Genomic DNA, 24354 nt, shown 5'->3' on the forward strand with positions numbered 1-24354 from the left:
TTGTTCATAATCTTTCCATTTCTACTGGGCTCTCATGTTCTTCTTTGGTGTTTTAAGGGTCCTTGGGGTTTGTTTAAATGAGGTAAGACACACAGAAGCAGAAATAACTGTCCTGATGGCAGAAGTGTGTTTTGCTTACAGATCACTAGAGACAGGAGGCGGCTTGTGCCCGGGGGGAGCACCATGTTGAGGGAGGGGGCAGCGGGAGGCAGAGAGGACACAAGAGCATTTATTGTGGTTTCTGTAGGATGGAATGGGGCAGGAAGGGTTAATGGGCTTAGGGTTGTCTAGACTGAATACCTCCAGCAGTCTTTGGGGCATAGGGACTGTCTTAAATGGTTGGTACCTGACCCTGGGGTGATGAGGGCAGGGAGACAGTGGCCCAGTGTGAGAGTCATAAAGGATAAAGAAGGTCTTAGGGATGAGGGTTCTGGATTGGTTGGTTTGCATTTGAAAGACACACACCCAGGTGATTTGTTTGCTTGCAGGTGAGTTTCTTGTTCTCTCAGGAATTGGCCAACCCTAGGAGTCCATTTTCTTCAGGGTCAGCAAGTTCCCAGAGGTCAAAGCATCAGAATATTTGGAACATTTGGATGTAATTTTTATATGCAATGAAACTTTTCAGTTTTATTTATTTACTGCGATGACACTTAAGACCTTGGCCTGTGGAATCTCATTCTGTGGACTGAGATCTTCCTTTCTCTGCACCTGGAATCTGTCCTCTCTGTGTCCCCTGCCTTCCACTCCAGGATTTAAAGAAACAATTTTAGGAACAATGTGTACTTGATAGGGCTGTTCTGAGGATGAAATGTAACACATCTAATATGCCAGAATTTGCTATTCAATAAATGTTAGCTTTTTTCCTTATATTTGTTACAAATATTTTCCCCAGTATTTTCTCTTGTAGCATTTTAATCTTAGCATATATCCTATTTAATTTTTAAAAGTAATTTTCCTTCCAGTCTTTAACCTTAAAAAGACGGTAGCTGAATGGTTGAGCTCATGGGTCTGGTAATCAGACAAGCTGGTTTTTCCAGTCTGGACTCTGCCAGGGCAGCGAGGGCCTGGGGACTTTTTGGCCCCTCACTGACTCAGTTCACTCCACTGTGCCATAGCCAAGGACCTGGCCACCAGCTGGAGATACGTGTTTGAGAATTGCTTCCAAGATTTACTACACATCCAGCCAATATATTTTGCAGATTCTATTTTGGAGAAGAAGGGAGAAGTGGACATCTTTAGTTGCTGGATGTAATTTAATTACAGACACACTCGATTAAAAGTTGCCTGTGAAAGCCACAAGGAATGAAAAAAAAAAAAAGCACGTTAAGTCCTTCCATAAAGTTTGACAACAGCCCCACTTAGCGGCAAACACGCGGAATCACATCCGCAACGCCACCCACAGCAGGTGGATGGAGAAACTGATCAACCTGGAGTTCCGCGTAAGTGAGAACTGCAATCAAACGGTCTCCTTCGTTGTTAGAAATTAAATCTCCTATTCTGTTCCTCCAGTAACTATTGCTTCGCTTCCAAGTGGTTAGACCTTCCTCTTTTTTTCCCCCTTGTCCAGGTACTGTCAGAAAGCGTCTAGTCACTGAAAGTGTCCTTTTCCGGGGCTGGTGCAGCAGCTTACTCCTGGCTCGTGGATGAAGGGCATCTCCACTGAGCATTTCTGCTTTCTGTGAGTTGGCGCACACCCCTCCCTGAGAAGGACCCACTCACCTGGACCCTTAGGCTTCTGGAAGGTATGACTTAGCACCGCACCTGGGAGAGAGTGTGGGGCAGAGAGAGCTTTGGTCCTGGCGGTGGACAGAGCGGGGTCCACTCCAGGGACAGCCGTTTCCTGACTCTGTTCTCCGAGGCACCTGACTTGGAGCCGCTTTCTCACCTGCAGAATTCAGAGAACACACCATCCTTGCTAGGTGGTTGTGGGAGTGGGTCGGCTTGGACATTCTCAGTCTGGACATTTTCAGCCCCCAGCCCACCCCTAGCCGCTTACCTGTGCTTTCTGAGTGCCTTTCCTACGGGTTTCTCTCCCCTCCTCCCCGGGATGGTTCTCACTTTCTCAGGTAGTTTATTCTCCCTTTTCCAGCATATTTTATACCTTAATGATTGGACTTGGACTCTCCCTTCATTCAACTTTATCTCTGATACTTTCCAGGAACCCACATTAAAGCAGTGGAGGTAAGCAGATGATGACACGTCGCCGACTGTAATTCCAGAAGTGTGACTTGAAATAAGTGTTAAAAAATAAATCCAAACCCAACACGTTGGAAGTATTATTTATTCAAAGAAATCAAACTCTTTTATCTCCTTTTCAATGGTATACATCCCAAATTAGTGGAATATACAGGTATAAAAATAAGACTATTGTAGAAAATTCCACTTTTGAGGTACGTAACAGTTTGGATACTGGTCAGCAGCTCAGATGGCATCTTCTAAAGTGGAATGAAAACCTCTGTACTCCAGCTCTTGGTCCTATTACAACTTCAATTTAAATTAACACGATATACTAAAAAATAGAGGAAAATTCCAAAGCATTTTCAGAAATACAAGTTACACTTAAGAATTGTGTGTTAAGAATGTAAGTCCGAGATACACACATAAAAGACATTTTCCAAAGCACTACTTTTAGCTTTTTTTTTTTTTTTAAGAGTACAAGGTTTGCAGCTTTTCAGCCAGTACAATTAACACTGCCAGTGCAGAAATTACTCTTTTTGAGAAAAAAATGAGTGGCTTCTTTAAGTGACTGAACAAAGGGATTTTAAACTTTAAGTATATTTAAGTGTGTGAATCAACACAAATAGCAGGAAATACAACATTCTAGATGACAAAAAGTCGTCTTTCATCAGCACATGGTAAATCTCATCCATTCTTTTCCCTCTCATTGTACCAATTCCAACCCTAAACAGAATTTGCAGCCTCACTGATGAGAATGTATAACGTTACATCCGCAATCAGTAAAATGAGAAAAAAACAATTCCAAGTCTGTTACCACCAGCAGCAAAGAACACAAAATAGTACAAGAGACTGGAGTCATGGAAGTTTATTTTTGGTGACTTTCATTACAAATCAATAGATCCTTCATTAGCTTTGCTTATTTTTCTGTTTCTCACAAAGACAATTTTTTGGGAATGTGAGGCTCATGGGAAATTTTATTTCAACAGGTGAAATGACACAAGCTGAAAACTTACACCCGGGAGCTTTCAACTCCACCCACATGTAGCGTGTGACAGAGGAAAAGACAAGCCCTTTTGGAGACATTTGCCTTCTCATGCTCTCCTGACCCATGCCTGCATCCTGAGTAAAAATACAAATATGACAACCGAAGTGCGGAAATCCCATGGGAAAACCTCAATGTCAGATTGGGCCAGGTTGCAAAGACTTCCAAGATTTCGTCTCCTTTTTGTGGTATCAGTTGTATGACAGCTGTACTCGACTTACTCAAAATCATATTTTATAAATCTACAGTTTGTAATTACATCATTTATAATGATAAATCTCCATTGGCAAAATACTCGACTCAGACTGATATGAGCGGGTACCTCTGTGTGCTGTGCACAGTTGAGACTTCACCCAGTTGATCTGACACAAGTAACTCTCCAGCTGCGGAGAGAGCCGCCCACTTCTCACCCCTGCTCCCAGGGCACAGGCACTCTCCAACCACCAGGGATCTAGAGGCGAGACAGACATTTCACCCTGACACCCTTTCCGGGATCCTGAGATGCTAACTGGACATGTCAGGAATCACCGGCTCATCAGCGACGCCCCAACAAGCACCCGAAGGCTTCATGGGGCACGTGAAGGCCCTGGAGCATCAAAGATCAGGCGCCCAGAGTCGCTCGTGCTATGGCTGTACGTGGGTCTATCAGGAGCCTTCATGTGCCTCGTGCCAGCCTTCAGGCACCCGGTGCCCTGCAAGAGCACGTGCGCTGTGCAGACACACAGCACGACGCGGTTTAGGAACACTGGGCACCTGTGTGCCTCCTCTGGCTCTGAGAGCCCAGAGAGCGGAGGGACTGGGAGGAAGCACTGTGCTGACTGGGTGATGTCGTGTCCTTGAGACATTCGTGCTTATTAACTCCAGAATCTGCTGCGCGCAGAGGTTTTGCAGACACACTGCAGCACCAGGACGCCTGGCTGTGCGCCCACGTCCACATTCCACAAGGCTGCTGACTCGGGGCATCGGGCTGCCTCCACCCGCCCCGGGAAAGGCACTCTCACCAACCCAGGGCGCAAGGCCAAGGCAGGGGCTTTGCGTTCATGGCTTCACGGATTCTAATTAGGACCGGTGTGCACTTGGGGATGGCGAGGACCACGAGGACACTGTGCACAGGTGCTCAGAGGGGATAGTGGTGCCCCGCGGGAGCCTCCCGCTGTTCCTGAAACTCTTCTTTCTGGAAGCGCCCCTGACAAAAGGCGTCCCGGAGGAGTGCAGTCAGGAAGCTGCTGGACTCTAGGTCGGCGGGCTGGCCAGCAGGCCGGGTGGGAACGGCTGTCTGAGCTCCCTGGAGGCCGCGGTCAGGAGCACTTCCCCGATGCTCAGATCCCAGGCTTGGTCAGCTCCTGACCCTGCCCTATGAACTTCCCAGGTCACAACCTTGAACCCGCAGTCTGAGAACAGTGTCCTGCTTGGGAGCTCAGGTATCTCTAGTTTTGTTAGAACAACAGAAGTGACAGCTGCAAAGAACGTTTCTCTTAGACAAATTATAACTCCTGAGAGGTTCCTTTGGAAAATTCCTCACGAGGCGGCCGTGCCAAAAACTTGGGGAAACGAGTTTCCAACGTCCTGGGATGTCCTCAGTTTGCCCAGACCTCAGCAGTCATCTGCTGACCAAGGGATATGGCTTCTGACCCCATCTCCCTTCCCAGGTTCTCGAATTTTCCAAGTCCCAACCATCGCCTGCTCTTCCTTGAATGAACCAGTCTTCCTCTGGCAACGTAAGGGTAAGGGGCCACCTTTTCTCACTTTGTCCACGACCGGGTCATCTGGCACACGACGCCAGCTTGAATGTTCTTGAAGTTTGGCATCTGAAGCAGTGTCAAAATAAATCACATCTCCAACGGATCCAGCAACGTCCAGGGTGAAAGAAATGTGAGGATTCCTGACATTGAAGCTCCTTTTCCAAAAGAGCTAATCCTGCTGATTTTGTTAAGCACACTTTTGACTATATTTTTATTTTCCCTCCCCACTCTCAAAACATATTCTTCCACCTCACTATTTAACTGGTTGACGGCCATAAGTTCAAATCTGAAATTCTTAAAACCCACTAGAAATGTGCACAGTAACTTCTGTTGTGTGCCAGTTTCTTGGCACCAGACATCTAGTCTCTCTCTTGGCAAAACCCATAATTTTACATTTTATGATGTTTAGTTGTTTTCCCTAAAAAAGAAAAAAAAAATTGTAGTGGCAAGTTTTTCCTCAGAACAGTTCTGTAATCAATTCTAATAAGTTTGTGCAAGAGAAAAACTCCCTGGGATTCCACCCAATTATTTGGTTTCTACTAATAAGGATAAAGTCTGGGGAACTTGATTATTATTGTTCATGGAACAGGCTGCTGGGCAGTGATTTATTTCAATGATATGCAGTGGCACATGGCCAGAACTTGGAACTGAACATGCTCGGCAGCCCCACCAGTGCAGGAGTGGGGGGACCTGGTTAGAGGCACTTAACACGTTTCCATTTGAGAGGAGAATCTATTAAATAAAGAAATAATCCTTCCTCTCCTCTTAAAGGAGATAATAGAACCCTCGAATCAAAACTGCTTTGCAAAATCTATTACCCAAAGCTCTGAGGAGTTAATGCCGCATGGCTGTGAGTTACTTTCATCGTTTTCAACCATAACTGACCCCAAATTTACTTCCATCCCAAACCGCTGCATTTCACAATGAATCAGATTTAAAAAAAAAATCCTTTCCAAAAGTTTGGGAGTCAGCTGTGTTCAGGGAAACGTTCCCTGCCGTCACATACAAGGAATCTGTTCTTTAAAGCCAAGTACTTGTTTTTGGTTATAAGGAAGATGAAACAGTATATGGTAGATGCCAGGTGATCTGACACCAATGACTTGTGGTGCTTTTAAATTCCAGAGGAATAAACAGAATCAATCCCCATCACGTTTCTTGCTACGCTTCATAAACAGTTTTGGTTCCTGAAGAAAGGATTTCATTTCGGGCTTCTGAATAACTTATCAAGAATATAAAGCATCAGCCTATTTTAAAAAACGATGGTTCACGTAGAAGCATCCATTCCCATCAGAGAGCTGACAAGGTTCTGACAACAGCCTAATGCAAAGTTGCATCTTTCAGGAGAGGACCATCCTCAACACCTTCCACAGTGCAGGGTAAAATCAACACCCCCCAAAGGACCGCTGCCTCCTTTCCTGCTCAAAGCAAGCCTCCTTGAAGCTAGGCCAAGCTAAGTATCAATTCACATAAGTGGAGGAGGTGGGTGTCACGAACAGGGCTTTGACTCAAAGTCCAATTTTCAGCAGCAAAGCATGCCAGGAGAATGTCCCGCAGTCAATTGTCTGTTTCATTCTTGTTGCTAAGTTATGCTTTTGTAATTTAAGTCTTTCCATTAAAATGTCACATCCAATGACACTGGAGATGAAAAGGTAGAGAAATCTGATACGAAATACAGAGCATCAGCACAAACTCCATTCAAATACCCAAGCTTGAAAGCAACCCTGCTGTTCTCAGATACTCTGGGCACACTGCCGGCTTAGTGTGCTGTAACAGGAACGCTCCCCGGCTCGGACACTGCATCTGAGACGATGAAACAGAAGACGCCCACGTGAAGAAATGAGCAGCAAAACTAACCGGGTCATACCTGCAATTCCCTCCTTTTATTTCGGGGGTTTGGATTTTTTTCAGAGCAACAGGAAGGCACTGTCTAGGGGTGTTGCCTTCACTGTTAGGTCAAGTGGCCCACAAAATGGGAGCCCAAGAGAAACCAAGACGGCGAGGAGAAAACTGGACTTCCAGAGGTTTCTAACTCTGAAATGTATTTTGGAATTTTTACCTCACAAATGGCAGAGACCAGAAGTGATGATGAGGTTCTGATAACAGAATGTCCTGCTCTCATCCAATTTCAAGAGGGCGTCCCCGCCATGGCCACGCCTGAACTGCATCTTGAACACACCAGATTCGTGTTCTAAGATGCAACGCAAACCTTCTCCACAAGAATCCTACAGATTCTTGTGGCTGCTGGAGAGTCTGTGAGGACACCACGACACACATCCATGGCTCCACAACTCTTGGGCACAGTCATGCATTTCTCAATACGGAGGTGACCTGGGGGGACAGTGAGCAGGGCAGGTGGCTAGAATGTCCATATGGAACCTGCTTTGAACACAGATAACACTCCAGCCAGAGGAGACACCTCCTAGTTAGCCCTTCCAGTGGGACTGGATGATACATCCAGCCCATTCCAACAGCAATGCAAAGGGAACACAGCGAGAAATGGGATACTGGCTTTAAACCCTTCTTCTAATGACATCAAGTTAAAGGCTTCTGCTTTTCTTGGCCAAAGGCCTCAAATAAATGACGGCAAGGGGGGAGTTCCCCAGATAAGGACACCATTGCACACCCAACTTGTCCCAAAGACTGAACAAGCCAAAAGGAAGCAGCAGGCAGGTCAGCTGCTTGACAGGCTTGGTTAGGCTGTTTCAGACGGGTGTGCCTGAGCCTGGGCGGGGGTTCAGGAAATGCAGCACATGGTTTCAAAGCACAAGGACAAGCAGAAGCTCCCCCACATCCTCTGCATGTCGCGTGCCTCCCGTCCTCTGAGAGCTGGTCGGAAGAACAGGCATTCAGGCCTGTCTCTATTTCCCGAAAGAGTAATAAGCAACCTGCCTTCAGAGAAGACTTGGAAAAAGGAACGAGCTAAGTGAAATAGAATTTGGTTTTTTCTCCTTAAAAACAGTGTTTATTCATTTTAAGTGAAGAGTAAGCACATGTGATGATAACCACCTTGCTGACAGAGCTTCTCCAGGCCGAGGTGTGGTTCTGCACCGGGGACGTCTCGCCTGCTGGAACGAGGCTGCTGTTCGGCGAGGGCAACGGCTGGAACCAGGCTGCCTGTGCCCCCGCCCAGGCACAGGACCCCGGGCAGAGGCTCAACAGAGGTAGTTTTTGCTTTCATACCCACAATACTATGGAAGTACTGAGTACAAAGGAGAAGGTTTTCTCCCCACTCAAAGGCCTTCCATCTTCAGAAGAGGCTGGTGAAGACGTGAGTGATTCTCTCTTCCTAGTGGACTCCAGCTCCTGTTCAGAGCGCAGACACACCCAGAAAGGGAGCCTGCCACTCTTTTTCTGACTCAGAAGGGGACAGGATGGTTAGATCATCCAGCCCCAGCCTTCTCCTGCCATCTTACTGGGAGCCTTCTTGTACCGTCCTGACCCAGGTTGAGGCCTGGCACAAAACACCCTTAAATGCAATTAATACAAAAAGCTTCCCATTAGTTAAGAGGAGTTATAAACTATATGCACTTGTTTTTTCCCCAGAGGTGGGAAGGAGAAGAGAACTAGCCAAGGCTTGTGGGGTTTTTGTTTGGTTGGGTTTTTGGTGGCACACCTAGATAGTTTGGCATAACCAGCTACAGAAAGCCTGAAGCTCAATTCACTCTGTTTTGATTAAGAATGAGGTGTCTTTTATTGTCATTTTCCTTGGAAGTAAGGGAGAAAAGAGGAAACTTTAAAATCAAGGATCAAAATACAGTGAACCTGGAAGGCATCTGGGAGCAGAAGAGATTTAAGACTAATGGACACAGGAAGAAACCCTGCCTTATAACCCCTGCCTGCTGCGCCTGAATTTAATTGTCTCCATAGTTGAGTTCAAGGTCGGGTGGGTTCAGCCCTGCTCTTCATTTCCAGCGATGCCGGACCAGAGAGGACTCGTCGTTGACAACCTCGGGGTCGCGGGGGAGATGCCGACACCGCAGCGGAAGTAGCAGCAGGACGATTAAGGTAAGAAGGATGACTCCACACACGCTCATCAGAGCATAGGAGACAATCCACAGAACAGGCTCATTCAAAGGCAGGGCGGGGACGCAGTTGCTGGCTGTGTCGTCTGTTGAGAAAGGCCCAGAAATTTCAGACACCGGAGCACCTGCGATTTCTGAGGAGACAGAAGCGGGAGAAATCCACAGCTATGAAATCAGCAGTCCGCCTCCACCCCACGACAAAAGAGAGAGCCCTTGGCTTTATCAGACCACAGTCACGTCACATTGGTACCCGGGCTCCAAAGGCCTTGGCACCTGAGCTCGCACCGAGGGAGGTCTCGGGGGCTGTGTGTCTCCAGAGGGTCCGTCCCCTCTGTACGGACTGACAGCCTGCTTCAGGGTCTGCAAGCGCTGAACCCACGTGGCGAAGAGCAACGGTGCAGAGGGGCACGTACGCAAGCATCAGGCGCTTGGTGGGGGCTGGCAAGGCCAGAGCGCTGCGCTGGGTGGGGCGCCGCACTGGGGGAGGGGAGCACCGCGATGGGGGGGGTGCCACGCTGGGTCGGGGGGAGCACTGTGCTGGGGGGAGGAGCGCCGTGCTGGGGGGAGCACTGCGCTGGGGGGGGGCACTGCGCTGGGGGGGGGGAGCACCGTGCTGGGGGGGGTGCCACGCTGGGTCGGGGGGAGCACTGTGCTGGGGGGGGAGCGCCGTGCTGGGGGCGGCGCCGCGCTGGGGGGGCGAGCGCCGTGCTGGGGGTAGCGCCGCGGTCAGTGCCCGGCAGGGAACTGTGTTGCTGGTGCTTCTTCAGCGGAGATGAGCAAAGAAAAGTAAGGAGAAGAGCAGGAGAGTCTGGAGCAGAAAACTCAGCCGCACTTGCCTGAAGCCTGGGGCTTTCCCCGGGCGGAGTCAACCTGAGCGCATGTCCCGTGGTGGCTTCCACGTTACGCAACACCCTCACAACAGCCTCACCCACACTCCCCCTAGGTTCCAGGACCAGAGGGGTCGGCCTGGCTCCGGGGACCCTTCCCCGCCCCACACTTGTCCTCTGTCACGTCTGCAGTGTACGGAGCACCCAGAAACAAGAGTGGTAAGTTGGTGCGATACTATGACATAACTGGTAACCAAAAAACATGGCTGCCATCACCTGGTAACTTTTGCAAACAGACTCTAGAAAAACTCTCTTCCTGGGGAAGGAAGCTGAAATGATTTCTTAAAGCAGGTTTGGGGATTACTAGCATTTCATTTGTCTACACTAGACTTAACTGCTCCTTTCAGAAGTATAGAATTTGTTTGGCATCCCAAGTTTTACTTGGAAAAAGAAAAAAGTCTCATGACCCATTTACTCATATTTAATTGCAGAAATGAATATATTTAGGTGCCAGAAAATAACATTGCTAAGCATTTAATTTTCCTGTAACTAAAGCCTCAAGATCCTAAGCCCTGCCAAGTAAGATCCTTTTTTATTGAGGAAAGAAAAAGTGGAAAAAAAAAAAAAAAAAGGAATAGCAGCCTTGAAAATAAGCTTTAAAACGAGGGAAAAGACAAAGTTGATTGCTTTGCAAAGAGGCTACATTTTCTTGCTACAAATGTGGATTTGGTTGATGTGGATGCATGGCTTTTTCTAAAAGTGCTGGAAGAGAAAAGCAGGGACCAGAGTCTGCAAATACCTACGAACAGAGGGATGCTGGCTGTCAGTTAATCTAGACACCCAAGTGCCTACGGCCAGTCAGCAAATGACAGCCCACGGGCCAGATCTGGTCTGCCAGCTCCTTTGAAAATCAGGTTTTCTTGGAACACAGCCACTTTCATTCATTTACATATTTCCTGCGCTTACTTTTGTGCTGTAACAGCAGAGTGGGGCGGCTGTGACAGAGACCATCTGTCTCGCAAGCCTAAAATATTTACTACCTGGCTCTCCATGGAAGAAGTTTGCCAATACTTAGCCTATAGCATTTAACAAACATTTTAAATAACAAAAAATAACCCCACTCTTCTTATCACAAAGGTAATGCATACTTATGGTAGAAAATTTGAAAATACACATAAGGAAATAAAAACCCACTCATAAATTCACCCAACTCAGAAACAGTCAATAATCACATTTCAGACATAATCATTTTCTAGGTATCAATTTTTTAAACAAAGATGGAATCACGTAGTAATGCTGTTTTGTACCATGGCTTTCACTTTATATGTGATAAAAATAGCTCATATCATTTGATTTTCAACCATGCCACTTCTTTGACTACACAAAAACCGTACTATAGATGTATCAAGTTTGTTTACCAGCTTTGCTTGTGACCATTTACGTGGCTTTCAATATTTCCACCATTATAAACACTGACCTATGAAACATCTTGTATTTAAATCTTTGCCCATATTCTTATTTTTTTCTGAATGAGTTAATAAAGTAAAACCATGGGTCAAAGTACGGTCACTTTTAAGCATCTGGATGTATGCGGACAAATTGCCCATAAGAAAGGCTGAGCCAGTATGTGTGTAACAGGAAAGAACAGATCTGGCTCCGTGTGAGATCTGTCCCTCTGGCTCTAACCCTGTGCCCTGCTTTCCAGGCTTTCTTGCTGGCTCTGCACCTTGTGTGAAAGAGTGTTGCCTTTAGCCTGAAATACACAGACAAACCATTAAAAAAAAGACCTAAATCAAACTTCTAGAGATTCAACACTGCATTAGGAGAGATGAAAAAACACACTGCATCGTGTTAATAGCAGATAATACACCACAGAAAAAAAGATTAGTGAACTTGAAACCGTAACCGTAGGAACTACTGAAATGAAACACAGAAAGAGCAAAATACTGAAAAAAATAGAAAACCAGTAAACTGTGGGACGACTGAGAGTAATCAGAGAGCCTAAATGAGAGGAAGGGATGGGAGACAGAAAAGTACTTAAAGAATAACTAAAAAATTTCCAAATTTGATAGAAACTATAAACCCATGGATTCACACGGCTCAAGGAACCCCGAGCACAAGAAATACGAAGCAGACTACACCAGTGAATTGCTGAAAGCCAGGGATAAAGGAAACATTTAAAAGCAGAGAGAGGAAAAAAGAAATATGTACAAAAGAACAAAGAAAAGGATTACAGAAGATTCCACGTCAGCAGTAAGACAGTTATAAAACCATGGAGCAAGATGTTTACTGGGAGGAGAAACCCTGCCAACCTAGAGTTCTATACCCAAGCAAAACATCTTCCAGAAGTGAAGACAAAGATGTCTTCAGACACACATAAGTGGAAAGAATTCATCACAAGCACATGCACACGCATGCGCGCACACGCGCGCGCGCACACACACACACACACACACACAGAAATAGTACTCAGTCTTAAAAAAGGATATCTTGCTATTTGCGCCACACGGATGAACCTGGAGGACGATGCTAAATGGCACAAGCCGGACAGAAGGACAAATACTGCTTGATCCACTTACATGTGAAATCTCAAAAAGTTGAACTCGATTCAGAGAGAAGAATGGTGGTTGCTAGGGCCTGGGGTGGGGTTAGGAGGCGATGGTGGTCAAGCACCCAAAGTTTCAGTTGTGCAAGATGAGCAGGTCAGGGGTGTAATGTACAGCCTGGTGACTATAGTTGACAATATTGTATCATACACTTGAAATTTGCTAAGAGGGTAGCTCTTAAGTGTTCTCACCAGCACCAAAAACAGAAAAAGAAAAGCAAAGAAACTACTAAGTATGTGAAGTGATGAATATTTTACTTAGCTTGAGTGTGGTCATCATTTTACAACGTACATGTATATCAAAAGTTCAAGCTGTGCACCTTAAATATACGCAGCTTTTATTTATCAATTATACCTCGATAAAGCTGAAAAAAAAGCAAGCAGGCATCACGGCAGATCTGCACTGTAAATGCGCTGAAGGAAACCCTTCAAGCAGAAGAAAAATGGTATCAGGTGGAAAAACAGATTTATGCACAGAAATGAACACTAGAAGTGGTAACTACGGAGGCAACTGTAAAGCCTTTATGTCTAACTTTAAATATTTAAAAAGATAGCTGACTGATTAAAGCAAAAATAATCACGATATACGGGGTGGTTTGTAAGTCACATCTATGACAGTGACAGCACACAGGACGGGGGAGCAGGGACGCACACTGTGTAGGTTCTTTTACTGTAGGAATTGGTAGATGTGACGAAGTGAAGGTGGACGGTACAAACCCTGAAGCCAATAAAATAACACAGCAAAGAGTCACAGCTAATAAACTCGCCGAGGGGAGCAAAATAAAAATACTCAACTCAAAGGAAGGCAGAAAGAGAGACAAAAGTTGGGGGTGGGGGAAGAAGACATGAAGACAGAAAACAAATAGCAGGCCTGTAGACTTACACCCAACCACACCAATCATTGCATTAAATATAAACATTCTAAACTGGGGATTTGCTAACTTTTTCCATAAAGGACCAGGCAGTAAACATGTTAGGCTCTTTGGGTCACATGCCATTTCTGCCACATATTCTTCTTGATTTTTTTAATAACCTTTTAATAATGTAAAAGCCATTCTTAATTCATATACAGGCAGGCTACATGCCAGATTGAGCCTATGGGCTGTTATTTGCTGATGTTTGGCTTAAACAACCCCATTAAAAAAGAGAGATTGTCAAACTAAACAAAAAGCAAGTCCTGATTTTATGCTGCCTACAAGAAACCCACTTTAAGTATAAATACTCAATTATGTTGAAAGTCATCGGATGGAAAAAGACGTATCAGCCCAATGCTGGTGAAAAAGAAACTGGGAGTGGCTGTGTTCGTATCGGACAGAACAGGTCCAGGGCAGAGAGTCCTACCAGATAAACACGGTGATTTCATAATGATAAAATGCTCAGTTCACAAACACATATCAATACTAAATATTTTTGCACCTAATAACAGAATTTCAAAATACATAAAACAAGAATGGTAAAACCGCAAGGAGGAACAGACAAACCCACAAATATAGTCAGATTTCAACACTCTTTTCTCAGTAATAGATAGAACGAGAAGACAGAAAATGCGTAAGGAGATAGACCAGCTGAACGATCCTATCAACCAACCTGACAATTACAGAACACTCCACACACACAGCAGTATATATACACTGCCTGCAAATGCACACGGAACATTTACCAAGATAGACTGTATCCTGGCAATTACGAATTAGTACAAGTTTCAATACATTTAAAAGTATTCAGTTCATGCTAACTATGTTCTCTGGCAACAGTGCAATTTACACTAGATACCAACAACAGAAAGATAGCTGGAAAATCCCTAAATATTTGAAACTAAAACTATAAAAAACACAGGAGGAAATCTTTGTGTCATTGGGTTAGGCAAAAAATTTCTTAGCTCTGACACCAAAAATCACAATGTATGAAAGAAAAATATTGATACATTTTATTTCATCAAAATTAAGAACTTGTCCTCCTTGAAAGATGACGTGAAAAATCTGAAAAGACTGGGAGAAAACATTTGTGGGTCACGTTCCTGATAAAGGATTTATAGTCTGAATATAAAGAATCCCCAAAACTAAAAAAATCAGAGGACAAACAACTCAGTACAAAAATAGGCGAGAAATTCTGAAAAGACACTTCACCAGAAAAGACGTGTGGAATGGCAGTAAGCATGAGAAGATGTGTAAGACCTTCAGCTATTAGGGAAATGCAAATTTAAATTAAACCAAAACCTATTAAAATTAAAAAGACTGACCATATCACTTGTTGGTGAGGATGCAGAGGAACTGGAACTCTCATGCTGGTGGAAATGGAAAATGGTACAGTCAACTCTGAAAACCAGCTTGGCAGTTTCTTAGGAAGTGAAACATACCCCTCTCCCATGACCCGGCCATTTCGCTCTTAGGTATTTACTCAGGAGAAATGAAAATTATGTCCAAGGACTTCTACCTAGCGCTCAGAGCAGCTTTACTTATAATAGCCAAAAATCCTGGAAACAACCCAAAAGTTCAGCAGGTGAAGGGGGTAAGCCAACTACGACCCAGCTATACAATCGAGCACTGACCCTCAGTAATAAACACGAGTGAACTACAGACGCGTGAAACAAAATGGGTAAACCTCAAAATAACTACTCTGAGGGAAGGAAGTTGGAAAAAGGAATGCACGTTATTCCATTTGTATGAAATTCTACGAAGTAAAAAGTAAGCTATAGTGACAGAAGGCAGATGAGTGGCTACCTGGGTTTGGGGTCAGGGTCAGCGAGGGCTGGGAGGCAGGCAGAGCGAAAAAGGACAAGGACACTGGGCTTGATGAGAACGTATGTCATCTTGTATGTGGGGATGGTTTCCAGGCTGCGCACCTTGGTAAAACTTATCAAATTGTACCCGATAACACAAACTGTTCGTTTTATGCCAATTATGTCATCATAAAGCTATTTAAAAAATCAGAAGAACAAATCAAAAAATATGTCACAGACTAACCTAGGTGATACGACTGCATTTCGGTTAAAAAAGAAAAACAAAACTAACCCCAGCCCTGCTGGGTACCAAGTGGAATGCCCAAGTTTACACATGTTGGCATATATGACACACACACGCACACACCTTCCTCAACTTACGGTGGGGTGGCGTCCCAGTGAACCCAAATGTCATTGAAAATATCGTTAACTCAAAAATGCATTTAATACGCCCAACCTACTGAGCATCCTGGCTCAGCCTCGCCTACCTTAAATGTGCTCAGAACACTTACATTAGCCTACAGGTGGGTAAAATCATCTGACACAAAGCCTATTTTATAACAAAGTGCTGACTGTCTCCTGTAATGTATTGAACACTGTACGGGAAGTGAAAAAGAGAATGGTGGTCTGGGTCCAGAACGGTTGTCAGTGTACTGACTGTTCACCCTCCTGATGGGGAGGTTCCCTGGGACCTGCGGCTGCTGCAGCCCAGCCTCACAAAAGCATCAGTCTGCATAGCGCTCATCTGGGAAAAGATCGAACTTCACAATTCGAAGTACAGTTTCTGCTGAATGTGTATTGCTTTCACACCATAGTCAAGTTGAAAAATCGCAAGTCAAACCCTCGTAAGTCGAGGACCATCTGTACAGATATATAAATACAATAAACCCAACAAAATCAAATTTTCTTTAATGTACATGTACTATTTTTATCATCAAGAAAGTTCTGTATTTTGTTTTGAGTTTCTGAAAACTAGGACCAATTTAAAGTTGTCAGACATAATGCATTGTCTGGAAACAAGAGCATTCTCACATTTGCTTACTAGCTACTCAACGTTGAAGGAAAGTTGATTTAAAATTACTTCTGGAGGGTATTTTCTAGAAATGCCATTCACTGGATGGTCTGCACATTTATTACATATATTATTAATTCTGTGGTCACAGGACAGATTTTAATTTTTCATAGTGGATCTATTTATGAGAGGCCATGGTGTGCCGTGGCTAAGACCACGGTCCCTACGGTTCAAATGCTAGCTGCCACTAATGAGCTGTGTCATTCTGGTCAAGTAACTTCTTTGCCTCTCAGCTTCCCCATCTGTGAAGATAATAATAGCAGTCTTGTCAATAGACGTTTAGACTTTATACAGTGCCTGGGGTAAGGTCAGTGTTCACTAAGTGTCCGCTGTTAATATACTGTTACTTTAAATTTTCATCAAGGTCTTGGGTTAAAATTTTAATTACGTATTTTCCGTCTTGTCTCCTGGAAGGTCAGGATCATTTGGTAATGAATGCCCGGGGAATATATCTCCTTTTACCGACTATAAAAATCATACGGTCAGGTCTTTTCCACCATACCATACAAAATAAAGTGACTTGTCTCCTCGGATGGGTTGGGTGGTTCTGAGATGCTTTTTGAGCAGGTGTGGTTTACGTGTAAGAGTGCCCTGGACCCACGGCCACTCTGCTCTGCAACCGTGTGAAGCCACTTACTCTCCCAAGGCACCAGTGTCCCTTTCTGTAAAATGAGAAAGCAGGGCTGCCTAACCTGTGTCTTGAAGGGTCCTTGGTTTGGGCATCTTTTGGTTATAATTGTAAGTATATGGCAGAGGCATATCTCTGAGACTCTGTTCTTAACAGCTAACTTTCCTATTTTTAGACATGAACCAGTTGATCCAATTTCAACCTGCAGCAGGGAAAAATTCCCAGTGAGACGACTGTCACAATCCACACTGCATCGCAAGTTGTCTAAGCTGAAATCTACAGTTCTTGGGTGCTAAATGTCTCAATCTATAAAAAGGGATGGATGGTATTTCAGAAGCTTTGGATACATTAAGAGAGAGTTGTCAATTTTTACACTCTATTATTTTCCGAGCTATAGGACCCTCGTCCCAGGCAGCAGAGAGGCAGTTCAAAGTGCTCCTGTCCCCAATATCTGTTCCAGGTATGTGAGACCCAGGTTGGCCAGCTCCATGACACACCTTATTTATCTGGCTCTGGTGTGAGACTAGAATAACAAATGTCCGTAGGAGTGGAGGGTGAGTTGAGGAGAAGCAGGGGCAGCATAAGAGAAGCATCTGGAGATCTTTTTTCAAAATACCCATCACCCTCCCACCCACCACCATTCTTATATACCTTGGCTGAAAAAGGAGGTGAGGATGTAGAACGTGCATCCTTTAAAAAGCTCCCCAGGAAATTCTAATCAAAGAGCTCCCACTCACTGCTCTTCCCCTCACCCTGCTCCAAGCCTTAAAGAGAAGCCTAGTCCTACAAGCTAAGTGTTGTCTGACAAACAGATTATTATGAAAACCAAAATAAAGATACTGGGGGAGAAGGGCAGCCCCCCCAAATTTTTCAAGTGCTGGTTTGTGCAAAGCTAGAACTTCCTCCCACTATAACACATAGAGCTGAGGATAAAACAGCCCTCAATTTTAAATATGTAGCTGAGCCCAGAAATAGTCCCTAGGGGTTCCAATAACCAGAGGATGGGGGGGGGGGGGGGCGGTGGACAGAAGACTTGACTCCAGCACCAAGGACAGGGGCGCTAGAGATGGGATGCCAGTGAAGGCTGGCCCAGCAGTGAGGGAGCCAGGAAAACTCTGCCAACAAGGAAGGCGGGCTTTTTCCAAGACCTGAGCAGGGGTGGGAGCTGAGGGCAAGGAAGGCTCTCCCATGAGAAACGGAACCTCCAAACAGACACCTCGAGCATGGCTGGCAGCTAAATTTACACAGTTTGGTGTAGAAATCCTGCACTTCTCATAGTCTGAAACCACTCGACAGGAAAATGCAAAATTGCTTTATAGTAGCATTTTTACAATCCAAACTGCACTGAACTCTCTTGGGTGAGGAAAAAAAAACACTCTTGCTAAAGATTAAGCTCACAACAAAAAACGACAACCAAGTGAGAAAAACATCCCCCACAAGAGAACAGGCATCAGACACAAAAACAAGCAGATTAGGTTTCATAAATGACAGAAAAGACAACAACCTGCTTGAATTATACAATAGCTGTGTTTTATGCGATTAAAAATTCACTGAAATGCCAACAAGTTTTTTTTTTTTTAACTAAACCAGCTAATTTGAAAGTTCATAAAGGAAAAGAAAATTAAGAAAGAATAGCACGGAAGTTTTGAATAAAGAAGAATAATGAAATGATTACTTTAAGACATATCAATGGAATAAAATAGGAACTCTAGAATAAATATTTATCTCCCAGTATGGAATTTGGTATGTAATAATAGTGGGGCTTCAAATTAGTGAAGAAAAGATAGATCATTTGATAAACGTTACAGAAATAATCTGGCAGTCACCTTGGGGAAAAAGATTTAATCCATACATTCTATGCCAAGGGAAGTCCAACATAAAAGGTCTTAAATATCTCACAAAATAATTTCAGTGAGGACGGTACTGAAAATGGGACATTAAACCCAAGAGCCTTAAAAGACTGATTTATTTAAATGCATGAGAGTAAACATGTTTACACTATAATTCATCATAAGCCAAGTTTAAAAATAATTTATTATTGAAATACGAATTTTACTGTTTTTTTCTCCAAGTGGTTACTTACTCCATTACATAAAGAGAGCCTACAAACTGATACAAAAAACTAATAACCCAACAGGAACAGAAATGGGGAAAAGAGTGGATAGTTCACAGACAAGGAAAAACAAACACCTTTAGATGTAGGAAAGGAAACTCAACCTCATCCGTATAAAGTAATGCAACTAAAATTACACTGAGGCAGTCTTCCCCACCTATCAGATTGGCAAAATCCCCCAAAGCATGACACCACGTTGGTGAGTCTGACTGGAGAAGCAGGCCCTCACATGCCTTAGCGGAGAACTGGTGTGGCCAGGTACAAAGGCGTGTAACCCCGTGCAAGGCCACACGCCACGGTGTCAAGGTTGCAAATGCTCCACCCTTCACCCCAGGAATTCCACTTCTCGGAATCCAACCTAGACGTGTATGTTCTTACTTATGGGCGTATGTAAACGGTGACCACCACAGGGCTGTCATAACAGCAAGATTAGGAACCACTGAAATGTCTATCCATAAGGGTTAGTTAAATAAACAAGGAAACATCCACACAACAGGAGATCATGAGGCTCAAAAAAAACAGTAATGAGGGAAGACTATGTACTTATGTGACTGACTCAGAGAGTGGGGCACAGTATAACTCACTGTACCTTTCCAATACTGCCCAGCTGCTTTTTAAAATTAAATAAAAAATGATAAAGGAGATAAAGGGAAGCATAAGCCACCATGAAATTATTACAGAACACTACAGAAAAGTAAAACAGTACGTTTGAGAAAGTACAGAATAGTTTCTGGAAATGAACAGCACAGTCTGTGTAATGAAAAGCTCACTGAATAGGTTAAGTAGTAGATGGAATGTAGCTGAAGAGAGAATCCTCCAATCTAAGACGCACCCGAGGAACCTTCACAAGATGCAGCAAAGATACAGAGGAAGGCAGGAACGAAAGGTCAAGGGATGTGGAGGGAATGATGAGACCTCCCCACGTTTACTTCTTCCAGGACATCCAGATGGAGAGACTAGAAAGAATGCGTGTGAGGCAAGAGCGGAGGAGGTGATGGGGAGAATTTCCTAGGGCTGATGGTGAAAACCATGAATTATCAGAATCAGACAGTGAGTCTTGAGCAAGATGAAAAAAGTAAGCTCTATCTAGATACATCACGATGAACGTTCAGAACACTGACAGTTACAATAAAAGGAGTCTCAACAGCAACCGGACAGAAGGAGCACGTTGCCCTTAAAGGTGAAACAGCTGAAACTCACCGAGGTCTGTGCATCAGCAGCTGTGACGGCAGGAGATTAAGGACACAGCATCTTCAGAACACTAAGGGAAGACGGCAGACTTAGATCTGCACGCAGCTCAATTATGATTCAAGAGTTGCGGCAAAATAAAATTTACCTTCCACAGACTTTTATAAAAGAAATCCTAAGGTTCATTCTTCAGCAGAAAGAAAATTGCTGTGTAGTGTAAACAACTTGTTTATCCATTCTCTTTTGGAGGACTGTGGGCTGTTTTTCAGTTTGATAAGAGTCACAGTTTCACGTAATTGCTAAATGAAAGCAGCCTTTCGGTTAGTTTTATGAACAAAGCCGCTTCTGGTCAAGTCCGTGGGTGGTCACGCACATGCATCTCTCCTTTGCACACACCTGAGAGCGACCTTGCTGGGTCACTGAGGACGAGTTTGTTTAACACTAGTAGAAAATGTCATTTTTTTTTTCATTCATACTAAACAATTTCAGCAGCTGGGAATCCCTTAACGGAGAATTAGAAGGAGATTCCACAAACCTATCCAGTGCATCATGCTCCGTGGTGCAGTACGATGACTATTCTGATTAAAGTAAGGAAAGAGACAAAAATGTCCATCACCATTTCTATTCAATGTTGCCTCTAAAGGCATCACAGAAGAAAAATAAAAGATATAAAGATATAAACAAAAGATCTAAAATGAGAAATTATTAAAAAAAATGTGTTATTTGCAGATCATGACTGCACTGAATTTACAGACGAACTGGTCACGGAAAATCCAGCAACCGTAACGCTGAGCGGTGAAGGCAAACTGACAGCCTGTGCGCACCACCACGGAGCTCACGGGAATTAAGAAGTAGCAAAAGGCCCAAACCAACCATCCCGTGTTCAGTTGTGAGCACTTCTCCACAGGGACATGGCAGGCAGCTTTAAGGTGGCCCCCGCCAGCCTGCTGCCTGGTGTGCCCTCCTGTGCAGCAAAGCCGCCACCCGTCTGGCCCCAGGGCTGCTCTGTGAGACATGGGAACGGGGCAGCGGGGACAGCACATCGCCCCTGAGATCAGGTTATAAACACCTGCGGTTCTGTGCTGGGGCTCTGTTGGGCGGTCTCTCTCTCTGGGGTCTCTTGCTCTGGGGCGACCAGTGCCCCACCTTGAAGACATTCACACAGGCCTGTGATGAGTCCATGTGGTGGGAAAAGAGGGCTTCTCCAAACAGCCACGCGAGGCAGCTTGGAGGTGGCCCTTCCAGCCTTCAGGCGGCTGCAGCCTCGCGGGAGACCCTGGGCCGGAACCACCCAGTTAGACTCCCCCTGGACTCCGGCCCTCAGCACCTGCACAAGGCCCCAGGATGCTTCTAAATTTGGGGTTAATTGTTACACAGCAATAGATTACCAATCCCGGGTACTGATAACCACATAGTGAAATTGTAAGTGCACAGTGATTATGAGAAGAACATACACCAATTTCAGGATAAAGAGTATTCCTGGGGAAGGCGGTGCGATGGGGTGTAAGCCATATTTGTTTTTATTTCTGTGACAAAATTTTGAAGAAAACATGACAAAATGTTAGCATTTGTTAAATCTGGGTGCTCCATAAGTGTGTACACAGTACAGGATTTCTTGCAACTTAAAACATTTTGTTATATAAAACATGTTATAACTTAAAAATAAACACTTTTTAAAAAGGACAAAAAAAGGCAGGGCATCTTTTCCATTGACTCTGGTGCTTTAGAACACAGTCTGGCTCCTAATTGCTGTCCTGAGGGAAGTAATTACTTGAACGGCTAAACAATTTGCACTAAAGAGGAGGCATATCATGGAATATTCCCATCGCCTATGAAACCTAACGTTTAAGTACCCTGACCTTAAACACAGCTTTAAAAAACAGCAACAAAGAACTTGTATAAGAGCACCTAACAGAGGATTCACGATGAAACACAGGGAAGAATGCTGCTTTGCTTGGAGATGCTTAATATTAAACTATTTCCAACAGCAATTCACCCGGGAAACATGCGGTGATTACGCTGTCTGCTGATTTAACTACAGTGGACGCTGCAGCAGCTGTTGCCATAGCACCCTCTGCTTGAGTGGTACTTAACCGGAGAACAGGACTTGTGGGGGGAGTGCTGTAGTTCTTAGATCCTCTGCGTTAACAGAAGGAAAATACTCATAGCTGGGAGCCACAGAGAAAGGTCTCCTTCAGTGATAACCTAACAGACTGAAAGAGTTAATACGCATCTGAAAAGTAAACAGTTACTCGTGACTAAGAAAAAAATGGCAAGCCTCAAGAATGTGGGGAGTCTGTTCACTGATACAAAGTCAAAGAAATCTGCACTGGTATTTAAGAAGATATATTGCAACTTTCCAAATATGTACATGGGGTTGGGTGATTTTATTTACATGGAATATGAACTGACCTAATGTTCCAGATACAATTTTTCCACTTAACATTTCTCTTCTTCTGTTCTCCAAACTGTTATTTTACTTTGTGGGAATAGACAGCGTGTTGGAAGAAGGCTATAAAGCATCACTTAACTGCTTTATTTACCTGGCTCCTATTTGAAGACCACGATTGTGGTAGTTAGAAATAATAACTGAACATACTTCACCTCCCGAATAAATCAGCTGCGATCACCTGGCATCCTGCCTGCACACCCTCCCCTCCCTGGCTCTCCTCCAAACTCCTCAGGTGGTTTTAAATCAGCGAAAGTCTGGTCAGAGCTGAGGCTGCCAGCGCGGTCAGCCGGCATTCCTGCCTGTCCCACAACTCCATCTCATGTTTAGGACTTTTTTCCCATCAAATTCATACTTCTTTTCCTTCACTCCATGGGGGTCTTGGATTTCGCTACAACCCCCAATTTTTGGTTGTCAGTTCTTTCCCTGTCTCATTTTTTAAAAATTATTTTTACCTCCTTCATTGTGGTATGGTTCCTGCACAGTAAACTACACACACTTACATATTTCAGATGTATTCTTTGATGCATTTTGACAGATGGACACACCAATGAAACCACTACCACCATGAGGACAGCTAACATTTCCTTCACTCCCCAAAAGGTGCAATTTTCAAATTCCCAATTTATTAATTCCCCTTTAACCCTGGTACTTTTTTTTTTTTAATGGAGCTACTGGGGATGGAACCCAGGACCTCGTGCATGCTAAGCACACACTCTACCAGTGAGCTCTACCCTCCCCCAAGTATCTCACGTTTCTTAATGGTTCTCCCCCTTAGCATGGTACCAGCACGGCTTTGGGATTTCCTTCTGTTCCTGACCCCAAATCCAATGTCCTGGGATGCTTTCGGGCCTCTGAAACCCCACCTTAGGCGCCGCAGCCCTCCCCGCTTCCCCCTGGGTGCTCCTTCTCCACTCCCCCCCCCCCAATTCCGTCTCCTGCACTTCTGTGATTTGCCTTTTCCTCACTGGCTTGGGCTGTTCATCAAAGGACCTGATCCTCCCACTAAACCGTGTGCTGTGTCAACACTCCACTTCAAGCATGCTGCTAACTCTGCAGGCATTTCCAGGTGGACGGGGGTTAACCGTCCTATCAACTTTATTGGTCTCTCCTGGTTTCTCTGGAGATCCACCTAGTCTTCCAGCTGGACTTTGCAGAATAACACTGCTGGGTCACCCTCATACCATCTCTCCAAAAAAAATTCCATGGGGGCAGGAGGGATAAATTGGGAGTATGGACTGAACAGACGCACACTGTTGTATACAAAACAGCCAAACAGCAAAGGTCTACTGTGTAACACAGGGAACTATATTCAGTATCTCGTCATAAGCTATAGTGGAAAAGAATCAAAAAAGAATATATATACCCCCCCCACACACACACCAGACATACGTATAACCCAATCACTTTGCTGTACCCCTGAAACTAACACAGCACTTGCAAATCAACTGTGCTTCAGTTAAAAGAAAATACTGTGAGAAGAACAGGCTCCTTGTTCTCATTATTTCAGGACTTCGGGAGATAACAATGACAGGTGTTTACTTCTTATTTCTCACAGAGGCTATTGTCTTTGAGGAAAAAGTACACACAGCTTATCTATGAAGTTTCTATTTATTCATCTTGCTTTCACTGTCAGAAACCTGAAATTCATCCCCAAGGTCCCACAGAGTATTTTCACTGCTGGTATGAAGTGCCGTTTTAAGTTTAATGTGAGAGATAATTGTAATAACTAACGTTTATTGTGTATTTGCCATGTGCCAAGCACTGGG

General features: G+C 44.4%; 1 protein-coding gene across 1 annotated transcript in view; it reads right to left on the bottom strand.

The window, feature by feature from the left end:
- Nucleotides 1–2267: 2267 nt before the first annotated feature.
- BACE2 (beta-secretase 2) overlaps nucleotides 2268–24354 on the bottom strand; it is an 82260-nt gene continuing 60173 nt past the window's right edge. Inside the window, exon 9 of the mRNA XM_074352071.1 lies at nucleotides 2268–9118. Within this exon, the coding sequence (XP_074208172.1) occupies nucleotides 8865–9118 (254 nt within the window). The 3' untranslated portion in view covers nucleotides 2268–8864. The remainder of the gene's footprint in view (nucleotides 9119–24354) is intronic.

Source organism: Camelus bactrianus, chromosome 1 (genome assembly GCF_048773025.1).
Source record: "Camelus bactrianus isolate YW-2024 breed Bactrian camel chromosome 1, ASM4877302v1, whole genome shotgun sequence".
In the NCBI taxonomy this organism is placed as follows: domain Eukaryota; kingdom Metazoa; phylum Chordata; class Mammalia; order Artiodactyla; family Camelidae; genus Camelus; species Camelus bactrianus.